At 36.8% G+C, this 18,515-nt stretch overlaps 1 protein-coding gene across 1 annotated transcript; it reads left to right on the top strand.

The window, feature by feature from the left end:
• Positions 1-3,881: 3,881 nt before the first annotated feature.
• Positions 3,882-17,631, top strand: LOC126474857 (uncharacterized). The gene is made up of 3 exons (XM_050102340.1): positions 3,882-4,212; positions 4,298-7,438; positions 17,435-17,631. The coding sequence occupies exon 2, from the start codon at positions 4,322-4,324 to the stop codon at positions 5,825-5,827; it is 1,506 nt and encodes a 501-aa protein (XP_049958297.1). The 5' UTR covers positions 3,882-4,212; positions 4,298-4,321; the 3' UTR covers positions 5,828-7,438; positions 17,435-17,631.
• The last annotated feature ends 884 nt before the right edge of the window (positions 17,632-18,515 follow it).

Raw genomic sequence — 18,515 nt, 5'->3', positions numbered from 1 at the left:
TCCATGTTTCTTTAGCCAGCAGTTCTTCGAAGTTGTCTATATTCTGTTTACTTAGGATTTGACGAATTCTGATGCATTGTGGTTTTAGGTATCCATTATGGTCACTAAACCCTGTTTTTATGGTTGCAGCCTGGAAGTCATTTTTTCTGCATATATGGATATTGAGTCAATAGTGGTTAGATGTAATTTGGGAATTCTAGTGGGAGAGTTTATAGTAGCCTGCAAATTATATGTTGAAAGAAAGGCCATGAGATTTTGTTTTTTGTTTGAGTTTTTCTGGAAATTTATGTTGAAGCCACCGCATAATATTGGTTTTTTCTTGTTAGCTTTAAGTTTGCTGAGTGCACTATCGAGTTTCTGTAGGAACATATGTAAGTTCCCATCTGGGCTTCTGTACAGTCAAATTATTATTATTTTTAATGATACTATTTCTGTAGCTGAAATTTCAAAGTGTTTCTCTTTTCCCAGTACCTCTAAGGATTTTAAGCAGCGATGTTCGGTGTTACATCTAACAAAATGCATATCCCACCATGGGCAGAAGATGTCCTATAGAATCATGAGGATAATGTTAATCTTGGTATGTTTGTGACCGCTAACACGTCACTACTCAACCGATGTTGACTTAAGCATGTAACAGAAGCTTCCTGACAAGAGTATTTCGAATTCATTAATTTTATTCAGAAAAGATTGAGCATTCTGCTAAAGAGCACGAATTTCGTTCTTCTTTCAAGTTCAGGTGTATGTAATTGATCACTGACCTTCTTTTTCACCTGTTCCTTTTCACCACTGGTGTCTGATTGGTCTTCTTTTTCTGGTGAGGCCATGAAAAATCCTCATTCCTTGTTGGTGGACATCTTTTTCAGTTAATTTGTTTTTATGATTGTGGATGTCTTTTCCTGTACCTTTGGATGTATGTCCCGACATTTTTGTTTCGTTGCCTATAGGTATCTCTTTTCTGTGTTTTTTTGTAGTTGCACAAGTTTCATCACAAACAATTCCCAAATTTGATGTTTCAGGTTTGCTCAGACAGTTACTCAGTACGGTTTTCGTAGAAACTGGTTCTATAACAGTTGGTTTTCTTGTAATGAAGTCAACATTCTGTGTTAATTTTGATAGAATTTTACCAGCATTGTTATAGTGTTGTCCATGTTTTGTAAACAGTTCTCTTGATATGGGAAGCTCGAAGAATGTCACATTATGATAGGACTTGAATATTTTTTGGAACTCTTTGTCTCCGAATTTATGACTGAGTTATCCTGCAGGTCGTAAAAGTGTGGAATGGTAGTAACTGTGATGTTGGGCTCTTTGACGTCATGTAATGTAGTTTTTAAGCACTGTGTAACATGTTTACTCTTATTATGGTAGACATTATTGCTTCCACTCATAATTATGATTGTATCATTCTTAGATAACTCTTTTAATATATCGTATTACTGTTTTTTGTTATCTCAATGAAAGATGCAATCGATTTTGTTATTACTCTTGCCGTAAGTGACACACTACAATCATTTATTCTTTTAGCAGCTCTTTTGGTGTGGCTGTCACCAAGCACCACAACTCGCTTTTTTTTAGCTCCACTTGTTTATTATGTACCTACATTATCATCTTAGCCATGTGCACTGAGATAGCTGTTTTTGCATATTTTGTAGATGAGGTTAGGTTTTTTTTTTCTTTTTTTTTTGAAAGTTTATTCTTTGGCTGACAGTTTCTTCTTCGACTAATACACTGCAATTTTTTCCTGTCACAACTGTTGACGATATATTGTCTGTGTTATTTCTGTTCGTTTACCAGTAATTGTTTTTGTGGGCCCATCAGAAGTTTTATGTTTTTCTCCAATCGTGTTTACATTTTCTTTTTCTTGTCCGACGCACACACTCCATTTTTACTATGTGTATTTGCTCTTAATAATTTTAGCTCGTCTTCTGGTCGCAAGGTATCGTTTCCGAGACGAATTTTTCAGTATTACACGCAGAAACGAAGCTGACACTCGGCGATATGGCTGATGGAGCGACCATAAGACATTTCCCGTTTACAGTAGCTTTCATCAGCCACCGCGCCGAGTGTAAACTTCGTTTGCGCGAGTAATATTTATATCGTAAGTTTTTAACATTTCGGCTGTGTGCATTCGCTGTTCACTGTCACAGTAACATAACGAATTTTGTATTGAGTCACTGGATGCAGAGAGAATGAATCCATAGTTGAGTTTCAGCACAAATTCGGAAATTTTTTTATCACTGTTTCACAACATACAGTACATGGCAAGAAACACCCGCATTTTTGTTCTTAGAATGGGAGACTATCCAACAAGCATCTTGATGTGATATCAAGTTTAAGCTATTATTTAAACTTTCAAGACAACATTGTTCTCACTATGAACCACTGGTACTTAGGTAGCTGTATGCGCTAGGATTTAATTTAACACTGTCTTATTCACTATAAATCAACACTTAATTAGGAACCACGTTATGACATGCCTAACACGGCAGCCATCTTTGATCTATCTAAATTTACTTTACGGTTTGAAGAACGATTTCGACGACTGGCGTGATTATTTGAGGATGGCTTTAGAAACGTATGATATCTTTTCACACTCGTAACTCGTAATGTAAGACGGAAAAAACTAGTATTAGGAGACCAGTTTCTCCAAATGAGTAGTTGACGGTGACGTCAAGATTCCTGGCAACAGGAGCTACAAGGGTCTAGAATTTGCTGCTGAATTTTGAAACAAGCATTGAGTAAAATCGTACCCAGAACATATCAATCTCTAATGAACTCGATGTCGGCAGGACGTTAAACCCGATCATCCTTTCTTCCTTCCCAACACACGAGCTATTTACACTGTCCTGAAGGACAAAGTCACGAAGGTAAGTAAACTACTGAACCTCACTTGAATGTGACAGGTTACATATTATATTTCAGTTTAAGACATGTTTGACGCACAGCATATTCTTAAAAGTTACGTACGTGGCCAGTGAGCTATAGTTCAGTTTTCAATCCTCTGCCTGAAATCTGACAGCAGCTTTGTACCAGAATATAAAATATCATTCTGAACTCTAAACAGGCATTCATAGCATATCTGTAAATTTTTACTAGTAGTATTGCGGTAGTGAAATCACTCTTATTATGAACCATATATTATATTAAGAAGTAAAAGACATGTAATAATAACTATGTCCCTTGAGGCACTGTTCTAAGGCCTTCTATTAGCTTAACACCTTATTCTGACTGTAGTCTTGTTTAGAACAAATAGGGCCTACATTTTTTGCTATGTGTTACAACTCACATTAGTTTATGGCATGGATCAGCACCGAGTGAAAGTGTCCAATCCCCTGGCAACAGATCGCATATATTTAGCTCCTTTGCTTAGCTCTTTGCGGTAATCAGTACTCAACGAACTTTTTAAAATAATTTACCGTTCCCTTGTTTGCGCAGGTCAATCGCTCATAATCTCGTTGATAAAGAATTACAAGCAGCTACCTCCTTATCACCATCACTGTGTTCTCTGTTTTTAATTTCCCACAACATGGATGACTCCTACAAATTTCGATAAATTTGGCAATGAACTATCTAGAATGCTGACGTTTACCTCCCATTTTAAAATTCACTCTGCGCACACAGACGAGAAATACCTGACTGAACAAACAGCTGACTCAGACACGTTTACCGTCAGATTTGCGGCGATCTCCTGTCCACACGCTGCAACTTGTATGCCCAGATATGATTTGAACCCACAGATTTGAGTAATTTCGCTTAAATCTCCAATTCCATCCTCTAGGTTTGAACACATCATGTACCCTCACAAATCACCTATTTACACGCAACGATCTGTCTGTACAGATGTGATGTGCGCGGACTTTTGCGCTGACAGATCGTTGCGTGTGGTCGGGCTTTAATGGACAGATACAGGCAGCAATGAAATAGCCTTCTAACATAAAAATGAATATCAGACAGTGTGCAAATTAAATTTAGCCTTGTTCAGTATATATGTAGGTCAGCCTCAATATTGGTCACTATCTATAAAATGTCTCAGTATTCTCTTAACTGACGTTACGGAATTGAGCTATGATTGAATGTAGCGCGTTGAACTTGATTGGCGCATTCATCTTGGTGCACGCCCTCTGTTACGAACCGACTTTGAACGACGTTTAAATTGCGTGGGCGTTGACGTAAAAGGCGGTTTGAGTGAACCGGTTTGAAACCTGTGGAGAGCAGGTACGTAGCGGCTTGTGCTACTTTCATTGGTTGGCATTTACTATGTATGTGTACACGTCAAATAACAAATAATATTTCTGTTTAGGACATAAAGAGGAAAGTTGGTGACATGACTGAGACGCACCATTCGGAGCAACTTCGCGGAGATGATGTGTTTGCCAACAGCAGCAACGAAACAGTTGTAGAAAATGTTGATTATTCGTTAGTATTGAAAGAAGCTGGAGAGTTCCTGAATACCCTATGTACTGGTGATGCATGCAGAAATTCGTTTCCTGTTGCTAGCCCAGTGAAAGATGAAACCGGCAAAGTGGAGTTAGAAACACACAACAGTTCAGTGAATAGATCGTTGTTTCCAGATTACGAGGGCCAGGTGGATGTTAGCTTTACTGTTAATCAACTTATTGTACATTCATCAAATCTACCTCGTCGTTTGTTTTGTCCATTCTGTACACAGCATTACGGCTTTGAATTCCTATTGAAAGAACATATAAAAAAATTTCATACTTTGGAAATTGAAACTTTTGTTATTAATAGCAAGAACTTACAGTTCCATCCATGTCCGATCTGCCAGGCAAAGTTCTACCTTACAGATTTACTGATGAAACACGTTATGTATAGACATCAGGAATGTGTTTTAAACATACTTAGGGAAGCTAGTCCTAATCAGTATGTTAACTGCAGATTTTGCCCGTTTAGAGTGTGGAAAAAGCAGGAGAAAGAACTGCTTATTCACGTCGAAAACAAGCACCTTAAAAGCTTTGAAACAATGTTTATAGAAAAATATTCAGACACTTTAGATCCTGAAAATGATTGTGACGAAAGTACTGCTAAAGAAATTTTTTACTATCCTAAGGCGAGACCTCCACCTACTACATTGCTAATGGATTCCCCATTTGAACACCAACAGGCAAAGAATGGTGTTCAGAAATCAATTTTGAAGAACAGGCTAACTTGTGAAGAAGGCGATCATTTGAAGAAAGGAACAGATGTTCAATATTTTACTGCAAGAAGTGAAGCAGTGAAACGTAGACTGCATTATGAAATAGATTCAGATGCTAAGAGAGAAAGCAATGATACCTGTGCTATAAAATCAATATTAGTTGGTCATCCACAAAAAAGATCAAGGTGGAAAGCTTTATTTAAGAAGATGAGGAGACCTCGCAGTATTCCAAAACGGTGTTTTGTTACAAGCACACCGTATGCCAACAGTGCAAGAAACCAGAGGAATTTTTTTGTAGATGGAGAAAGTGAGGCACATTGTGTATATTCCAGTGCCACGAGTCCTGTAAAAAGAGTTAAATTTAGTCTTATGGAAACAGATAAAAATTTGAATGAGGAACACGGAATTTTATTAAACACTTCCAAGAAACTTCAGTCTAGTAATGAAATAGAACCCATTCTAAAGCAGTTCAAGTGTGCACTTTGTTTGCAAGCATTTATCAGTAACAATGAGTTATTAAATCATACAAGACATAAACACAGTGGACCCTTTAATTTATTGCGGCCACGCTATAGATGTGGAGAATGTGAGGCAAAATTTTACAAAAACAGCTACTTATTGCGGCATTGCAAATTTCATCATACTCCCTTATGTCTGAGAAACAGAAAACATTAATGAACTTCAGCCACAAAAATAGATAGATCCTATGCATGTTACTAAACATAAAACTGCCTGTTTGAGAAAGGCTTTCTATTAATTTTCTGTCTTATTTGTTAGCAATACATATAAATAATATTGTAATTGGACTGTGAAAATATTATGTGCTATTAGAGGTCTTTATGTACCATATAAGCTGATTCTCCTGTAGTGTCTCTCTCACTCTCTACTCACTCCCTTTGATACTTCGGAATTGTCTGTTTCTGGTAACATATTACCATATTCTCACCAACACATATACATTCTCTGCTGTCCACCTTTCCATCAGCCTTTCTTATTCTTTACCCACTTTTTTAAATTTTGAGTTGTGTCGTATTTTCATCTAGTGATCATTACCATATTCAAACATCTGAGTATATTTTGCATACCATTAAAAATCTTCACCCGGTCAGCACTTCTCTTTTGTAGGTTTGCTATGGATCTTTTATTACCACTGTGGAATTGGTGTCCACCAATGAAAACAGTGGGAGGGCCACCTAAAGAGTAGATTGAGAGTGAACTGTATTATTTTTCCCCTGTAATGTTGGCTGACTGGCTGCACATAATTATCATAACTATACAGTTGTAATCTGTTGAAAATATTCATGTTAGCCCACATATTATTGAGGAAAGAACAAATTTACTGTCAGCAGCATGTCGATACAGTAATTTTTAAAATGTGTGTGTTCTTGTTTTCTAATCAGTAATAACTTTTTGGTTACATTTGATTTTAAAGTGTTGTCTGAAACTATTCTAGATCTGAATGAGTGAATTACACACAGATGTTCATCATTGTTGCAGATTTTTAGTTTGGTATGTGATTAAATTAGCATCACATTTTGAATCCATGTGGAAGGACAATAAGACATTCAGTGGAGATTTATGGTGTGCTAAGGAAAAGTTTGTGAAAACTTAAATTTATTTCTAGTGTTGGAATTCCTATTACAGATTAGATTCTTTCTTTTAACTTTGGCACTGGAGAATCCAAAAAGGAATATAAATACCTGTGTTGTGACAAGTGCGTGATCCCTCATTAAATAGGGAAAGTTGTGAGCAACAAGCAAGGATGTAAATGAAGTTGTATGATCAATTTTTTTGTTTTCATTGTTAATTTTTTACCTCTGTGTGGAATATGCCTATCTGTTCATCAGTTATTTGTTTGTTATTCTGAGTATGCATATTCCATTAACAGTTATTTGTTTGCTATTTTGAAACAATGAGCATTTGTTATTGCAACTAAATGCACTGCAGTTAAATATTTTTATCAAAGACAAAAGTTTATTTCTGTTGTTATCCATAAATAATTGTTAATAGTTAAATAAATTGCATGCATGTTTTGCAGGCATCGTAGTTTGTGCATTAGTTGAAATTGTAAATGTGGGAGTAGCTGAAGAATATTTTCAGGTGTAAATGTTTATTTCTGAGATTTTAAGTTAGAATATATTACAATTTTTGTAATGTTATATATATATTTTTTTTACATGTCTGTGAGTTGCAGTGAATGGAGAAAGTATAAATTATCTCTAAAATATTTGTATATAGGTTTGACTGCTGAAGAGGATGTTTTAACCATGGATGCTATTGAGACAGGTACAGTGGCAAAGCTCAAACTTTATGCATATACAAAACATTAGCTAGGCTTATACTAAAGGACTACAGTTCTCCTTAGTATGCTGGTGCTGTGTTAAAATATGTTGTTTGTCGTCAAAAGTTAACTTCCCCTCATTTGCTTTCTTTTGCACAGTGTTACTATAAAGGTACTACCTTAAAGATAACTACTGGTTTGAGTACTTAAATGTTTTCAAAATATTGCCAAATCTATTCATATTTTCACTCACATCAGTCTTTCACGAAGTAACACTCATTCTGTTGCATGTGAAAGTTCACTTTTCTTGAAACATGCACTTTACCTCATTGTCCTCTGAGCAAATTATTGTATCAAAACAGGAAATATATTGGCTAGCATTTCTCCTTCAAAGGATCCCTTTATTATTGGTATTCATTGTTGCTTCATTTACTTTTCCTGATCTCCCTTTTCCGCATATTAGAACTTATTTTCTCCTATTTATAAGACATGCCAATTTCGATTTTCATTATCTTTGTCTGCAAACATAGTTTTATATTTGTCCCATTGAGAAATAGTGAGAAACATTGATTCCAGATGTCAGTACTGGCTTTTAATATTATCATGAACCTCATAGCTGTCCTACACACACTCACATCTGTACATTAATTCAATTGTGTGCTCCTTCTCCTTAGTTAACATTTGTCTGTTAGCTCTGTGCACACTATAAGTTACTCACTTATGGTTTATGAGTCAATAAAAATAAGCAGCCAGAACAGCTATACAAAAGAGGGAAACCTGAAATGCATAATAGGAGAAATTAGTGGGTTACAGTGAAATCTGAGCGAAAAAATAAAGTGGTCCCTAGTGAGAACTCCTGCCAGGTGCTGAATGCTTTATATTAAGACTTGTGCTAGAAAACAGTTCGTCTTTGCAAAAAAATTGTACTTTTTGTGAATGTGCAAGATAAGGTGGCCGTTTTAGTATTACTGCTGTGTTATAACACTACCTTTTTTGTACAACACATCTGCTACTGAATTTCACATTCGGTCTCTACTGAATCTCTCACAAATGTGCCTTTTGCCTTTGAAGGGGAGAATTGAAGCTTCAATTCTCCCAACAAAGCAGTGTCCCAACTGCCCCCCCCCCCAACTCCACCCCCCCCCTCCCCCCTGCGCCCCACACACAAACCTGTACCTCATGTGTGTGACTGTGTGGTGGACTGGGACTGTGGTAGGTTATCTTCATATGACAGTGAAACAAAATTTTCTTCATTGAAATGACAGATAATGAATTTTCACTCAATGAACTAACATAGTCACATTATTGTGGAAAAGGTATGCCATAATGTGAAATTCTGTAAGTTACATTGTAGGAGAATTAGCTTTGCAGTTTGTATTGACAGCAGTTGGTCATAACTGTGTCAAAGGAAGTCATCACTTTTGTACCTCTGATTCAAAAATTTTGAACTTATTGTTGTGTTTGTTCACCCTGTACACAACTTCATTTCTATGTATTATAATTCAAATTAAAGTGCATGCTCTTCCATTCTTTCTTCAACATTTAAATGTTATATATGACCATTGCCTGCAGTCCATAAACCCTATTTTCATTGCTACCCAGCTGGCCTCATTTATCATTCCATTATTTCATATTTGACCTCACCTGTTCATTTGTAAACATTAATGTACTTTTCTTCTCCCCCTCTTCTGCAATTGTCACTGTGCTCTTCTCTTTTTTGACTGATCTGCACAAGGGCAATTGCCGAAGAGGGGAGGATTGACAGATCACCTGTTACAGAACATGCTTTGCAGCCAGGAGACCACTATATTCATTTTGATAGGACCCAAGTACTGGCAGCCACCAGTTGGTACCCTGAAAGGCTGTACAGAGGGGCCATAGAAATTGTAAATCCTCCCAGGTATTTCAATAGAAAGGAGGAGAGTGTGAAACCGAATGACATCCTCCCAGGTATTTCAATAGAAAGGAGGAGAGTGTGAAACCGAATGACATCTGGATGCCAGAGTGATAGCAAAAGCAGACGATGGCAGTCGACAATGGCCAATTGTGCTCAGGTTTTCAAAATATGTTTCATCATGCCACTGCACAGAAGCATGGGTAAGCAGAGTTTTGGTGCAATCAGTAGCGAGCCAGGGTGTGACTTGAACATTCAAAGAAGCTACAAGCCTCTCGAGAATGTTCTTCACAGATGGGGCATAATAGTCCAGAACATTTTATCAATTGTGACATTTCTGGCTGTGAAAGTTTACATTTTACAACTTCCCCATTATACACAAGGACAGCAAGTTCACTGATACTACATGCACTGTGCTTGTGGCTGACTATAGTCATTCCTCACCAGGTGATGCTGCTGTTGCTTGGATGGATTTATGTGGATAGTAGGTCGATGATCATATTGTTCTGGCTCATCAGTATATGCCTGCATTGACAATAATGTTTCAGCAGCATTTTTAAATCAAAGAAATTTTTGTATGCACTAGAGTTACGTGGAATGAGTTCATGGCTTGTGCTGAGTCAACAATCTGTAAATCTTGTGGAACCCTATGTTCCCTTCTTCTACTATGTGTCATCTAGTAATGAACATTTGGCAACAGAGTTCTGAGGACACAATAACACTGAAACGTGTTTTGTTTAAAAAATTGTACTTAGAACATTTCGCATTTCCACACTTTAATTGTGTGTGTGGAGTGCCACATGAGAACTGTGTCGGTAGCCTGCTGTTTAACAAGTTTGCTTTGTGATTATTGAAATGTGTTCATTTCTGTGATATTACTTTAAAAAAGATACATCAAATTTTGTTTACCGTCCTATTTTCCTTAATAGTAAATTTTTGATGTTGTGATTTTCTGTGATACTTGTTCTTGGGATTTTTAAGCAATTTATGATCAGCCTTGGGGGACTATGTCAGTTGATAGTATTTACTAGTTCCTATGTGGTGCTTACAATCTTTAGTTGTGGTACCTCATTCTGTCTGGTCTCAGCCGTTTTTCTTCATTTTCTGTACAAAGTTTCAATACGTTGCAGTTCATTCTTTAGATTATTGTCAGAAAGGTTAATTTTGTTTTTAATTTCTGTCACTACACTTATCACCATCATGTGCTGAATAACACAAATAATGTTGAGAGGGTGGTAAATTCTAGTGAATTGGGAGTTATCACAAAGGGAGTCCCACAGGGTTCAATTTTGGGTCCTCTGCTGTTCCTTATTCATGTGAATGACCTCTCACTTAACATTCAGCAAGCAGATGACACAAGTGTTATAATAAATCCCATTCCAGAAAAAGCAGCTGAAGATATTGTTAAGGATGTCTTCCAAAGAATTATTAAGTGGTTCTCAGAAAATGGACTTTCCCTTAATTTTGAAAAAAACTCACTGTATCTAGTTCTGTATACCGAATAGAGTCATACCGACAGGGCTCAGTTAACAGTGTAGATTTCTCCAAATTTTTGTGTGTTCGCATTGATGACAACTTGAACTGGAAGAAGCATATTACTGAGCTTCTCAAACAATTAAGTTCAGCTTCTTTCACTCTTCGTATAATCGTTAGTCTAGGTAATAAACAGATCAGCCTAACATACTTTGCATATTTCCACTCATTAATGTCATATATAATAGTTTTCTGGGGTAGCTCACCACTTAGACATAAAGTATTGATTGCACAAAAGAGAGCAGTGAGGATAATTAGTGATGTTCACCCAAGGACATCATGTAGGCACCTATTCAAGGAGTTAGGTATTTTAACTGCACCATCAGAGTACATACATTCGCCATTGAAATTCTTTATAAATAATCCATCTCAATTATTGAAAAACAGCGATGTTCATACGTGCAACACTAGAGGGAAAAATGACCTTTCCTATCCGTTATTGAAGCTGTCAGTTGCTCAAAAAGGAGTACATTATTCAGCAACAAAAATCTTTGTTCATTTGCCCAACAACATATAGTGTCTGGCAGGTAGCAGATCGAGTTTTAATTCTAGCTTAAAATCATTTCTTTTGGACAACTCATTCTATTCCATGGACGAGTTTCTGTTTCAGAACTGTTAATAAAATAAAATAAATTAAAAAATTGTACCTCTAAATGTAGTTGCATGTGTAGAACTAAAAATTTCAGTAATATTAATATTAGCACTATTCATGTGTGTGTGTGTGTGTGTGTGTGTGTGTGTGTGTGTGTGTGTGCGTGTACATCTTGTAATGTGACTTGTTCCACATCATATCGATAAAATAATCGTGAAAATGATCTACAGAACATAACTAAACTAAACTAAACCAACCAACCATATGACATCCACTGATCTGTAAAGCCTCTTCTAATCTTTTCCATGCATCACATTCTGGCGGTTTTCTGATATCATTGACACACCTTCCATGAGTTTGTTGTATTGGTCCTCTTATCTGTGAGAATCCACCAAAGAATTTCCTTGTCATATCTACCATCCATTCGCTTGGCTATATGTCTTGATCACATCTGTTTCATTTTCATTATGGTCAAATAACATGTTCCATTCCAATTTTGTCCCTGATCTATTTGTTTTCCTGTGTCTTGCAGTAAATCCCAACATGTATGGCTTCATTACTCTCTGAGTAACTGTCAGGTTTTGAACAGTTTTAGCCTTAAAATTATATGCCTCACTATCACAAGTAAAATTTGATAATAAACACTGGTTGTAAGTAAGCTTTCCCTTTCAGACTTGTCAAAAGTTTGTTTTTGAAGGTATAATTTAATTAATCACAAGCACTCCAACCATTTTAATCTATTGTTTATTTCTTTTGCCATGTGTGTACTTTTTCATCCATGCTCTGCTAAACACAGTGAAGTAGGTATCCAATTGTATCAATTATTAGGGCTTCTCCCCATTCCATTCACATATGGAGCAATGGAAGAATGACTGTTCAGATGCCTCTATGCATGCTATAAACGTAATCTTCTCTTCACAACCCTATGTTAGTGATATGTTGGGATTGTGGTATATTCCTGGAGTCGTTTAAAGCTGGTTCTTGAAACTTTGTAAATAGGCTTTCTTGGGATAGTTTGTATCTATCTTCAAGCACCTGCCAGTTCAGTTTCTTCAGCATCTCTGTGACACTCACCCAGGAGTCAAGTAAACCAGTGATCATTCATACTGCTCTTCTGTGTATACATTCAGTATCCCCTGTTAGTCTTATTTGGAACAGGTCCCACACAATATTCTAGAATGAGTCACATGAGTACTTTGTAAGTAAGTTCCTTTGCAGACTGATTGTATTTCCCAAATATTCTACCAGTAAACTGAAGTCTGCCACCTGCTTTACCTATAACTGAGCCTTTGTGGTCATTTGACTTAATATTTCTATGATGTGTTACATCCAGGTATTTGTGCGAGTTGACCAATTCGAGCTGTGACTCAATTCTGTAATCGTAGTTTGCTACATTTTTTTATTTTTGTATTGCATAGCTTTACTTTTCTGAACATTTAAAGCAAGTTGCCAATCTTTGCACCATTTTGAAATCTTATCAAAATCTGACTAAATATTTGTGCAGCTATTTTCAGACAGTACTTCATTATAGATGACACTGTCTGACGTAACTGTTATTATTGTCTGTAAGGTCATCATTATACAAAATGAACAGCAAGGATCACTATGCACTTTACTGGTGCATACCTGAAGTTGTCCTGTAGCTGACTCTCCATCCAAGATAACATGCCGCATCCTCCCTACCAAAAAATCCTGTCAAAAATTCTGCTTGATACCCTATATGATTGTAATTTTTATAATAAGTGTAGATGGGTTACTGACTTCCTTGACAAATTTTATAAAGTGAAATGAGCACAGGTAGCAGGCCTGTGCTCCTTTGAAGTGCTATAAGGACCAATTCAAGAAGAACCTAAAGAGTCCAAACATTGACCCAAGTAACTGGTGTGCCGCAGCAGAAGATCATTATCATTGGCACACAACTACTTAAATTGTTCTCTCACATTTTGAGTAGGACTGTGGGAGGCAGGAAATGTTTCATGCCAGGATTGGTCTGATAAACCTTCACAAGTATTTCAGCATCTCCATTCCTGAACTGCCATGCAATAATGGAAATGCAGGAGAAAAATGAAATCTCTGATACAAGTATCAGCTGCTGCTGCCGACAACGGTACTGAGTCAAATGCTTTTCGGAAATTGAGGAATGCTGCATTTACCTGACTGCTTTGATTATGGCGTTCAGGATGTCATTTGAAGAGAAGAAAAAAAAAAAAAAAAGATGCTAGTTGAGTTTCACATGATCAATATCTTTGAGATCCATGCTGGTTGGCATCTAGGACGTTCAGTATGAGACAATTTATTACTTTTGAGCTGAGAATATGTTCTGGGATTCTGTAACAAATGGATGTCAGCAGCGTTGGTTGAGTGGTAGTTTCGTGCATCACACTTGCTGCTCTTCTTGTAGATGAGTACAAGTTGCATTCTAACTACTGTACACAGTTTTTTGTTCGAAGGACCTATGGTACAATATATTTAAAAGTGGGGCTAACTCATCCACAAATTTGATACAGAATTAGATAAGTATTCCATGAATATCTGGAGATTTGTTCAGTTTTGGCGATTTCAGCTGTTTCTCTACACTAATGATACTCATATCTTTGTCACTCATCTTTGCAGGTGTGCAAGAATTAAACTGAGGCATACCCCTGAATTTCCATTTCAAAGTGAACATTTGGAAACAGAGTTCAGCATTTCTGTTTTTGCTTTGGTGTGCACGATTTCATTCCTTGTTTGGTTTGCGAATGTCCGAACACTAACTTTAGTACCTTTGTGTGTGACCAAGATTTCTTTTGGTTTTGTTAGAGATCCTTTATTAGTATTTTGTTGCAGCAGTTGTTGAAGACTTTATGCATTGCCCTCTTGACATTGAAATGTGTTACATTCAGCATCTCTCTGTCTCTAGGCCTATATTCTGTGTTACATCTAATATGCAGTAGTCTCCGTTTCTTTAGAAGTTTGTGTACAGTGACTGCATATCCCCCACCCATCATGAACAGCTGTCTTCATTTTCTCAAACTACAAATACTCAACATCCCTGACTTTGTAATTAACTTGTACTGTTTTATTCTTGTTGAGTTGGTTGTGCTTTATTATATTCTTATTATAATTAATTTTATGCCTACTTTCAAACTTACTCTATCTATCTTTCATTAGCTTTTTTTAAGTTTATCTGTACTAGAGGCATCAGCAGAATGATGGCGGTTGTTCATATATGTTATTAAAATATACTCTTTCTTTGTTTTCTCAGTTTAGGGATGTCACAACTTCACTTAGAACTGCTGAGAATAAGTTTGATGTTATGAAATGTCCTTGCCTGACTCCTCTTTCAATTCTAAATTTCTCTCAGAGCTTTTGAAGTCTGATGAAAATTGTACAATTTGGTTGTTCATATTTATTGGTCAGCTCTGTAACTTTGTCCACGACTTTCAAATGGCCCAGTGTGCTGTAAAAGTATAATGCCAGTTTGTTTCTTTGCTTGACTGCAATTCAGTATTTTTCTTGTGTGGTTGGTGACAGTTTCATTGAACATATAGTACCTGGTGATCCAAAAGGCTGGGAGGGGGAGGTATAGTAGTGTAGGGGTGGCACAGGGATGAGGTGGAAAGAGGGTCGGGCAGCTATATGCAGTTGGGAGGGTAGCGGAAAGGTGGGGGCGGGGGGGGGGGGGGGGAGAGAAGTAAGAAGACTGGGTGCGATGGAGGAATGAGGGCTGTGTAGTGCTGGAATGAGAACAGAGAATAGACTGGACAGGAGACGACAATGACTAATGAAGATCGAGGCCAGAAGAGTTCTGGGAACATAGGATATATTGCAGGGAAAGTTCCCACCTGTGCAGTTCAGAAAAGCTGGTATTGGTGGGAAGGATCCATATGGCACAGGCTGTGAAACAGTCATTTAACTGAAGGATGTCATGTTTGGCAGCATGCTCAGCAACAGGGTGGTCCATTTGTAGTCATTGTCCTCTCCCAGCCAGGCCTTTCTCTGTTCCCATCCCAGCACTACACAGCCCTGACTCCTCCATCACACACAGTCCTTCCTTTTCAGCTATCCCTCCCCCCCCCCCCCTCTCCCCACCTCTCTGCTGCCCTCCATCTAACCTCCCGATTGCACATAGCTGCCCTACCCTCTTTCCACGTCATCCTTGCGCGCCTCCCAACAGCACGTCACTGTCTGCCATCCATACCCCTACTATCCCTCCCCCTCCGTACCACAGTTTCCTCCTTACCCCCACCCAGTCGCCACTCTCATCATGCACTGGTGCTGCTGCTTGCAGTGTGGCCTCAGTTGCCTGAGACTTCAGTTGTGTGTGTGAGTTGCGTTTGTGAGAGTGTGTATGTGTGTCTATTTGTAGTCTAATTTTGATGAAGGCCTTACTGGCCAAAAGCATGTTTGTGACAGTCTTTTTGTTGTCCCTATCGCAACTCAGCATCTCCGCTATATGGTGAGTAGCAACTTTCCTTTTCACAATATTGTTACATTCCATCCTGGATTTTCCATAGTTTAAAATAGGATAAATGGACAGAGCAAACTCTGTCCTCCTGATTATGAGGTCATTGTCTTAACAACTGTTCTTCCTCATTTGGTTTTTCCCTATTGTACAATGATATTTGATTTACACACAACTTGTTCGAGATGACATGTAATATATAGTTTTGCATGTCATCACTGCACACACTAAGGACACCTGCTGGCGGCTCTGGATCAAGGACATGCTACTTATTCCCCTGTCTCTTCTGAAAAATGATTCCAGGCCTGTCAGTTTTTCAAAACTGAGTCAGCATCCTTTGATAATGTGTGAGATGTTGAGCTCAGGAGAACAAGAAGACATTACTATGACACACTATTGATCTTGACATATGATTTTCTTGCAGTAGCATTACACTGTGATCATGTATTGTAATGTGGTAGGCTGCTGTATTCATCTCCTTTAATTATTAACAACCACTCTGAGTCCTATAAGTAATCTTTAATTGTGTAGTTTGCATTACTTATGTTGCAATTAACATGTGAGGATATTTGTAAAAAATTATTTCATTCTCTGTAAGGATCAGATGTCAGGTGGTGCACCCAGAAAGCTTGTAGTTGACTCTTATATGGGTGGCAACATCATTTATTTTGGACCTGTAGAAACAGATTTTTATACTTTCAGAGAATCATTTTCAACAAAATGATAACTATCTCAACATAATGATTCTCTGTAACCAGTTTCTCTTCACCTAGCAATAATAGCTTAATTCTGCATTGAAAAAATAAATTGATTCTAAGGTAGAAGCAATGAAAATATATTCATTAATTTTCTTATCACTGACATTTTGCTGTTTGGTACCCCTTTTATATTAATACATGAGTTGTAATTGGTTTACTTGTGGCTAATTATTAGACCACTTTTGTCTTAAATAAATTTAATAGAATCCCTAAACATTTTTTAGATGATAAAAGTTTTCTTATAAATGATTTTTTATGATGATTTATTTTAACTGTTAAGTAATATTTCAGTATATTTGCTTTCAAATTTGATTTGGTAAATTATGAAATTGTGATACCATTTTTATCCTGTTGTTTCTGTCTGTCCATTTTTATAATGGTCTTCAATTACTTATAAACTAGATACGTGGCAACACTATAAAATTTGTAGTGAGTACATATTGTATGCAGCCTTCTAATACAGTATTTCTGTGCAATAACTTCCAGAAATAAAATACAGCTGTCATTGTTTCTGGTTTCCTGATTTAATAATGTTAACAGTACATTGCTTATTCAGTATGTCAAACTGTCACAGCCTACCCCTTTTTTATATAATACAGTATGTAATCATGATCATTTGTAGTGTTGTTTAAGGGACGTCAAATATGACATTGGTTTGTATATTGTAGTACATGTTATTTTAACAATAACTTAAGTTTCCCCTTTTTTGTAATTTAATTCCTTGCTGCATATCAACATTTCATTTTGTATGTGTATAAAATAATTTTTCTTTTTTTCCAGGCATTTACCAATGAAACGGATAAATGTGAAGAGAATTATAGAAGAAAGGAATTCTTCTAGTCATTCTAAAAAATAATTTCAGTAGCTTTAAGATTTGTTATACTTCATATAAAAGATATACTAGTGAAAGGTCATAAATGACACCACAGATTCATGTATAGTTACCGAACAAGATTAAAATCATTTTAACACACTTATATATTGGTTGTATTTCTTAACTGTGTGTAGTTTGATCAAAAACTGTGTTTCCATTTCATTTAGTTAACTATCAGTGAGACATTGAGTCTTATGTTTTTTGCATCTTTCTGGTCCATTGTAAGTAAAACTATTATCATCTCGGATGTTGTGCCGGAGACTGCTTATAACTGTCATTTGATTTCAATTACATGAGTTCAGAAGCATAATTCAGAAATACAAAACATGTTAATAACGAATAAAATTGTGATCTACACAGAATTTTTTTGCTATTTTACTTGTAAAACAAATACAAGAATGAATACAAACGATGTTGATTTTAGACTCATTCTATTTTTCAAAGTAAGTTGTTTCGTAGGAGCAATGAGCATTGTGATGTATAGTACATGGATAGTATATTTAAGACTTATAACCCTAGGTTCGGTGTGGGGTGGTGGAGGGGTGAAGTGGACTACGGTAGTCGTCGTGGGGTTGTGGACCACTGTGGCTGTGGCAGGGACGAAGCCTCTGTCGTTTCTAGGTCCCCGGCTAACATACAATACAATATTTTGGAAGTAGAAAACAAACTGCTACCAGTTTTTAGTTAGCTGTGAATCCGTAAAAGAATAGATACTAAAACAGCCATTGAAATATCTCTCCTGAAACTAATACCGTTTATTGTTCAAAGCAGTTTCTTTTTGCATATGTACTGTAGCAGATGCATACGTGCAAATAGTGTCCTTGCAATCTTGAACTGCAATTGGAATTCTTTTTCATTCCATAACTGTTTTGTGAACTGATTCCATTTTCAAACGCTAAACAATTTTTACGCTGCTTGTAAGATCTTGTGTAATACGTTAAAAACTTGTTGCTGTTTGACTGTATCATCACTGGAATCAAACGGTTT

Source organism: Schistocerca serialis, chromosome 1, assembly GCF_023864345.2.
Source record: "Schistocerca serialis cubense isolate TAMUIC-IGC-003099 chromosome 1, iqSchSeri2.2, whole genome shotgun sequence".
Classification (NCBI taxonomy): Eukaryota; Metazoa; Arthropoda; class Insecta; order Orthoptera; family Acrididae; genus Schistocerca; species Schistocerca serialis.
Note: the sequence above shows the minus strand (reverse complement) of the source record. Positions and strands in the feature narration are given on the sequence as shown.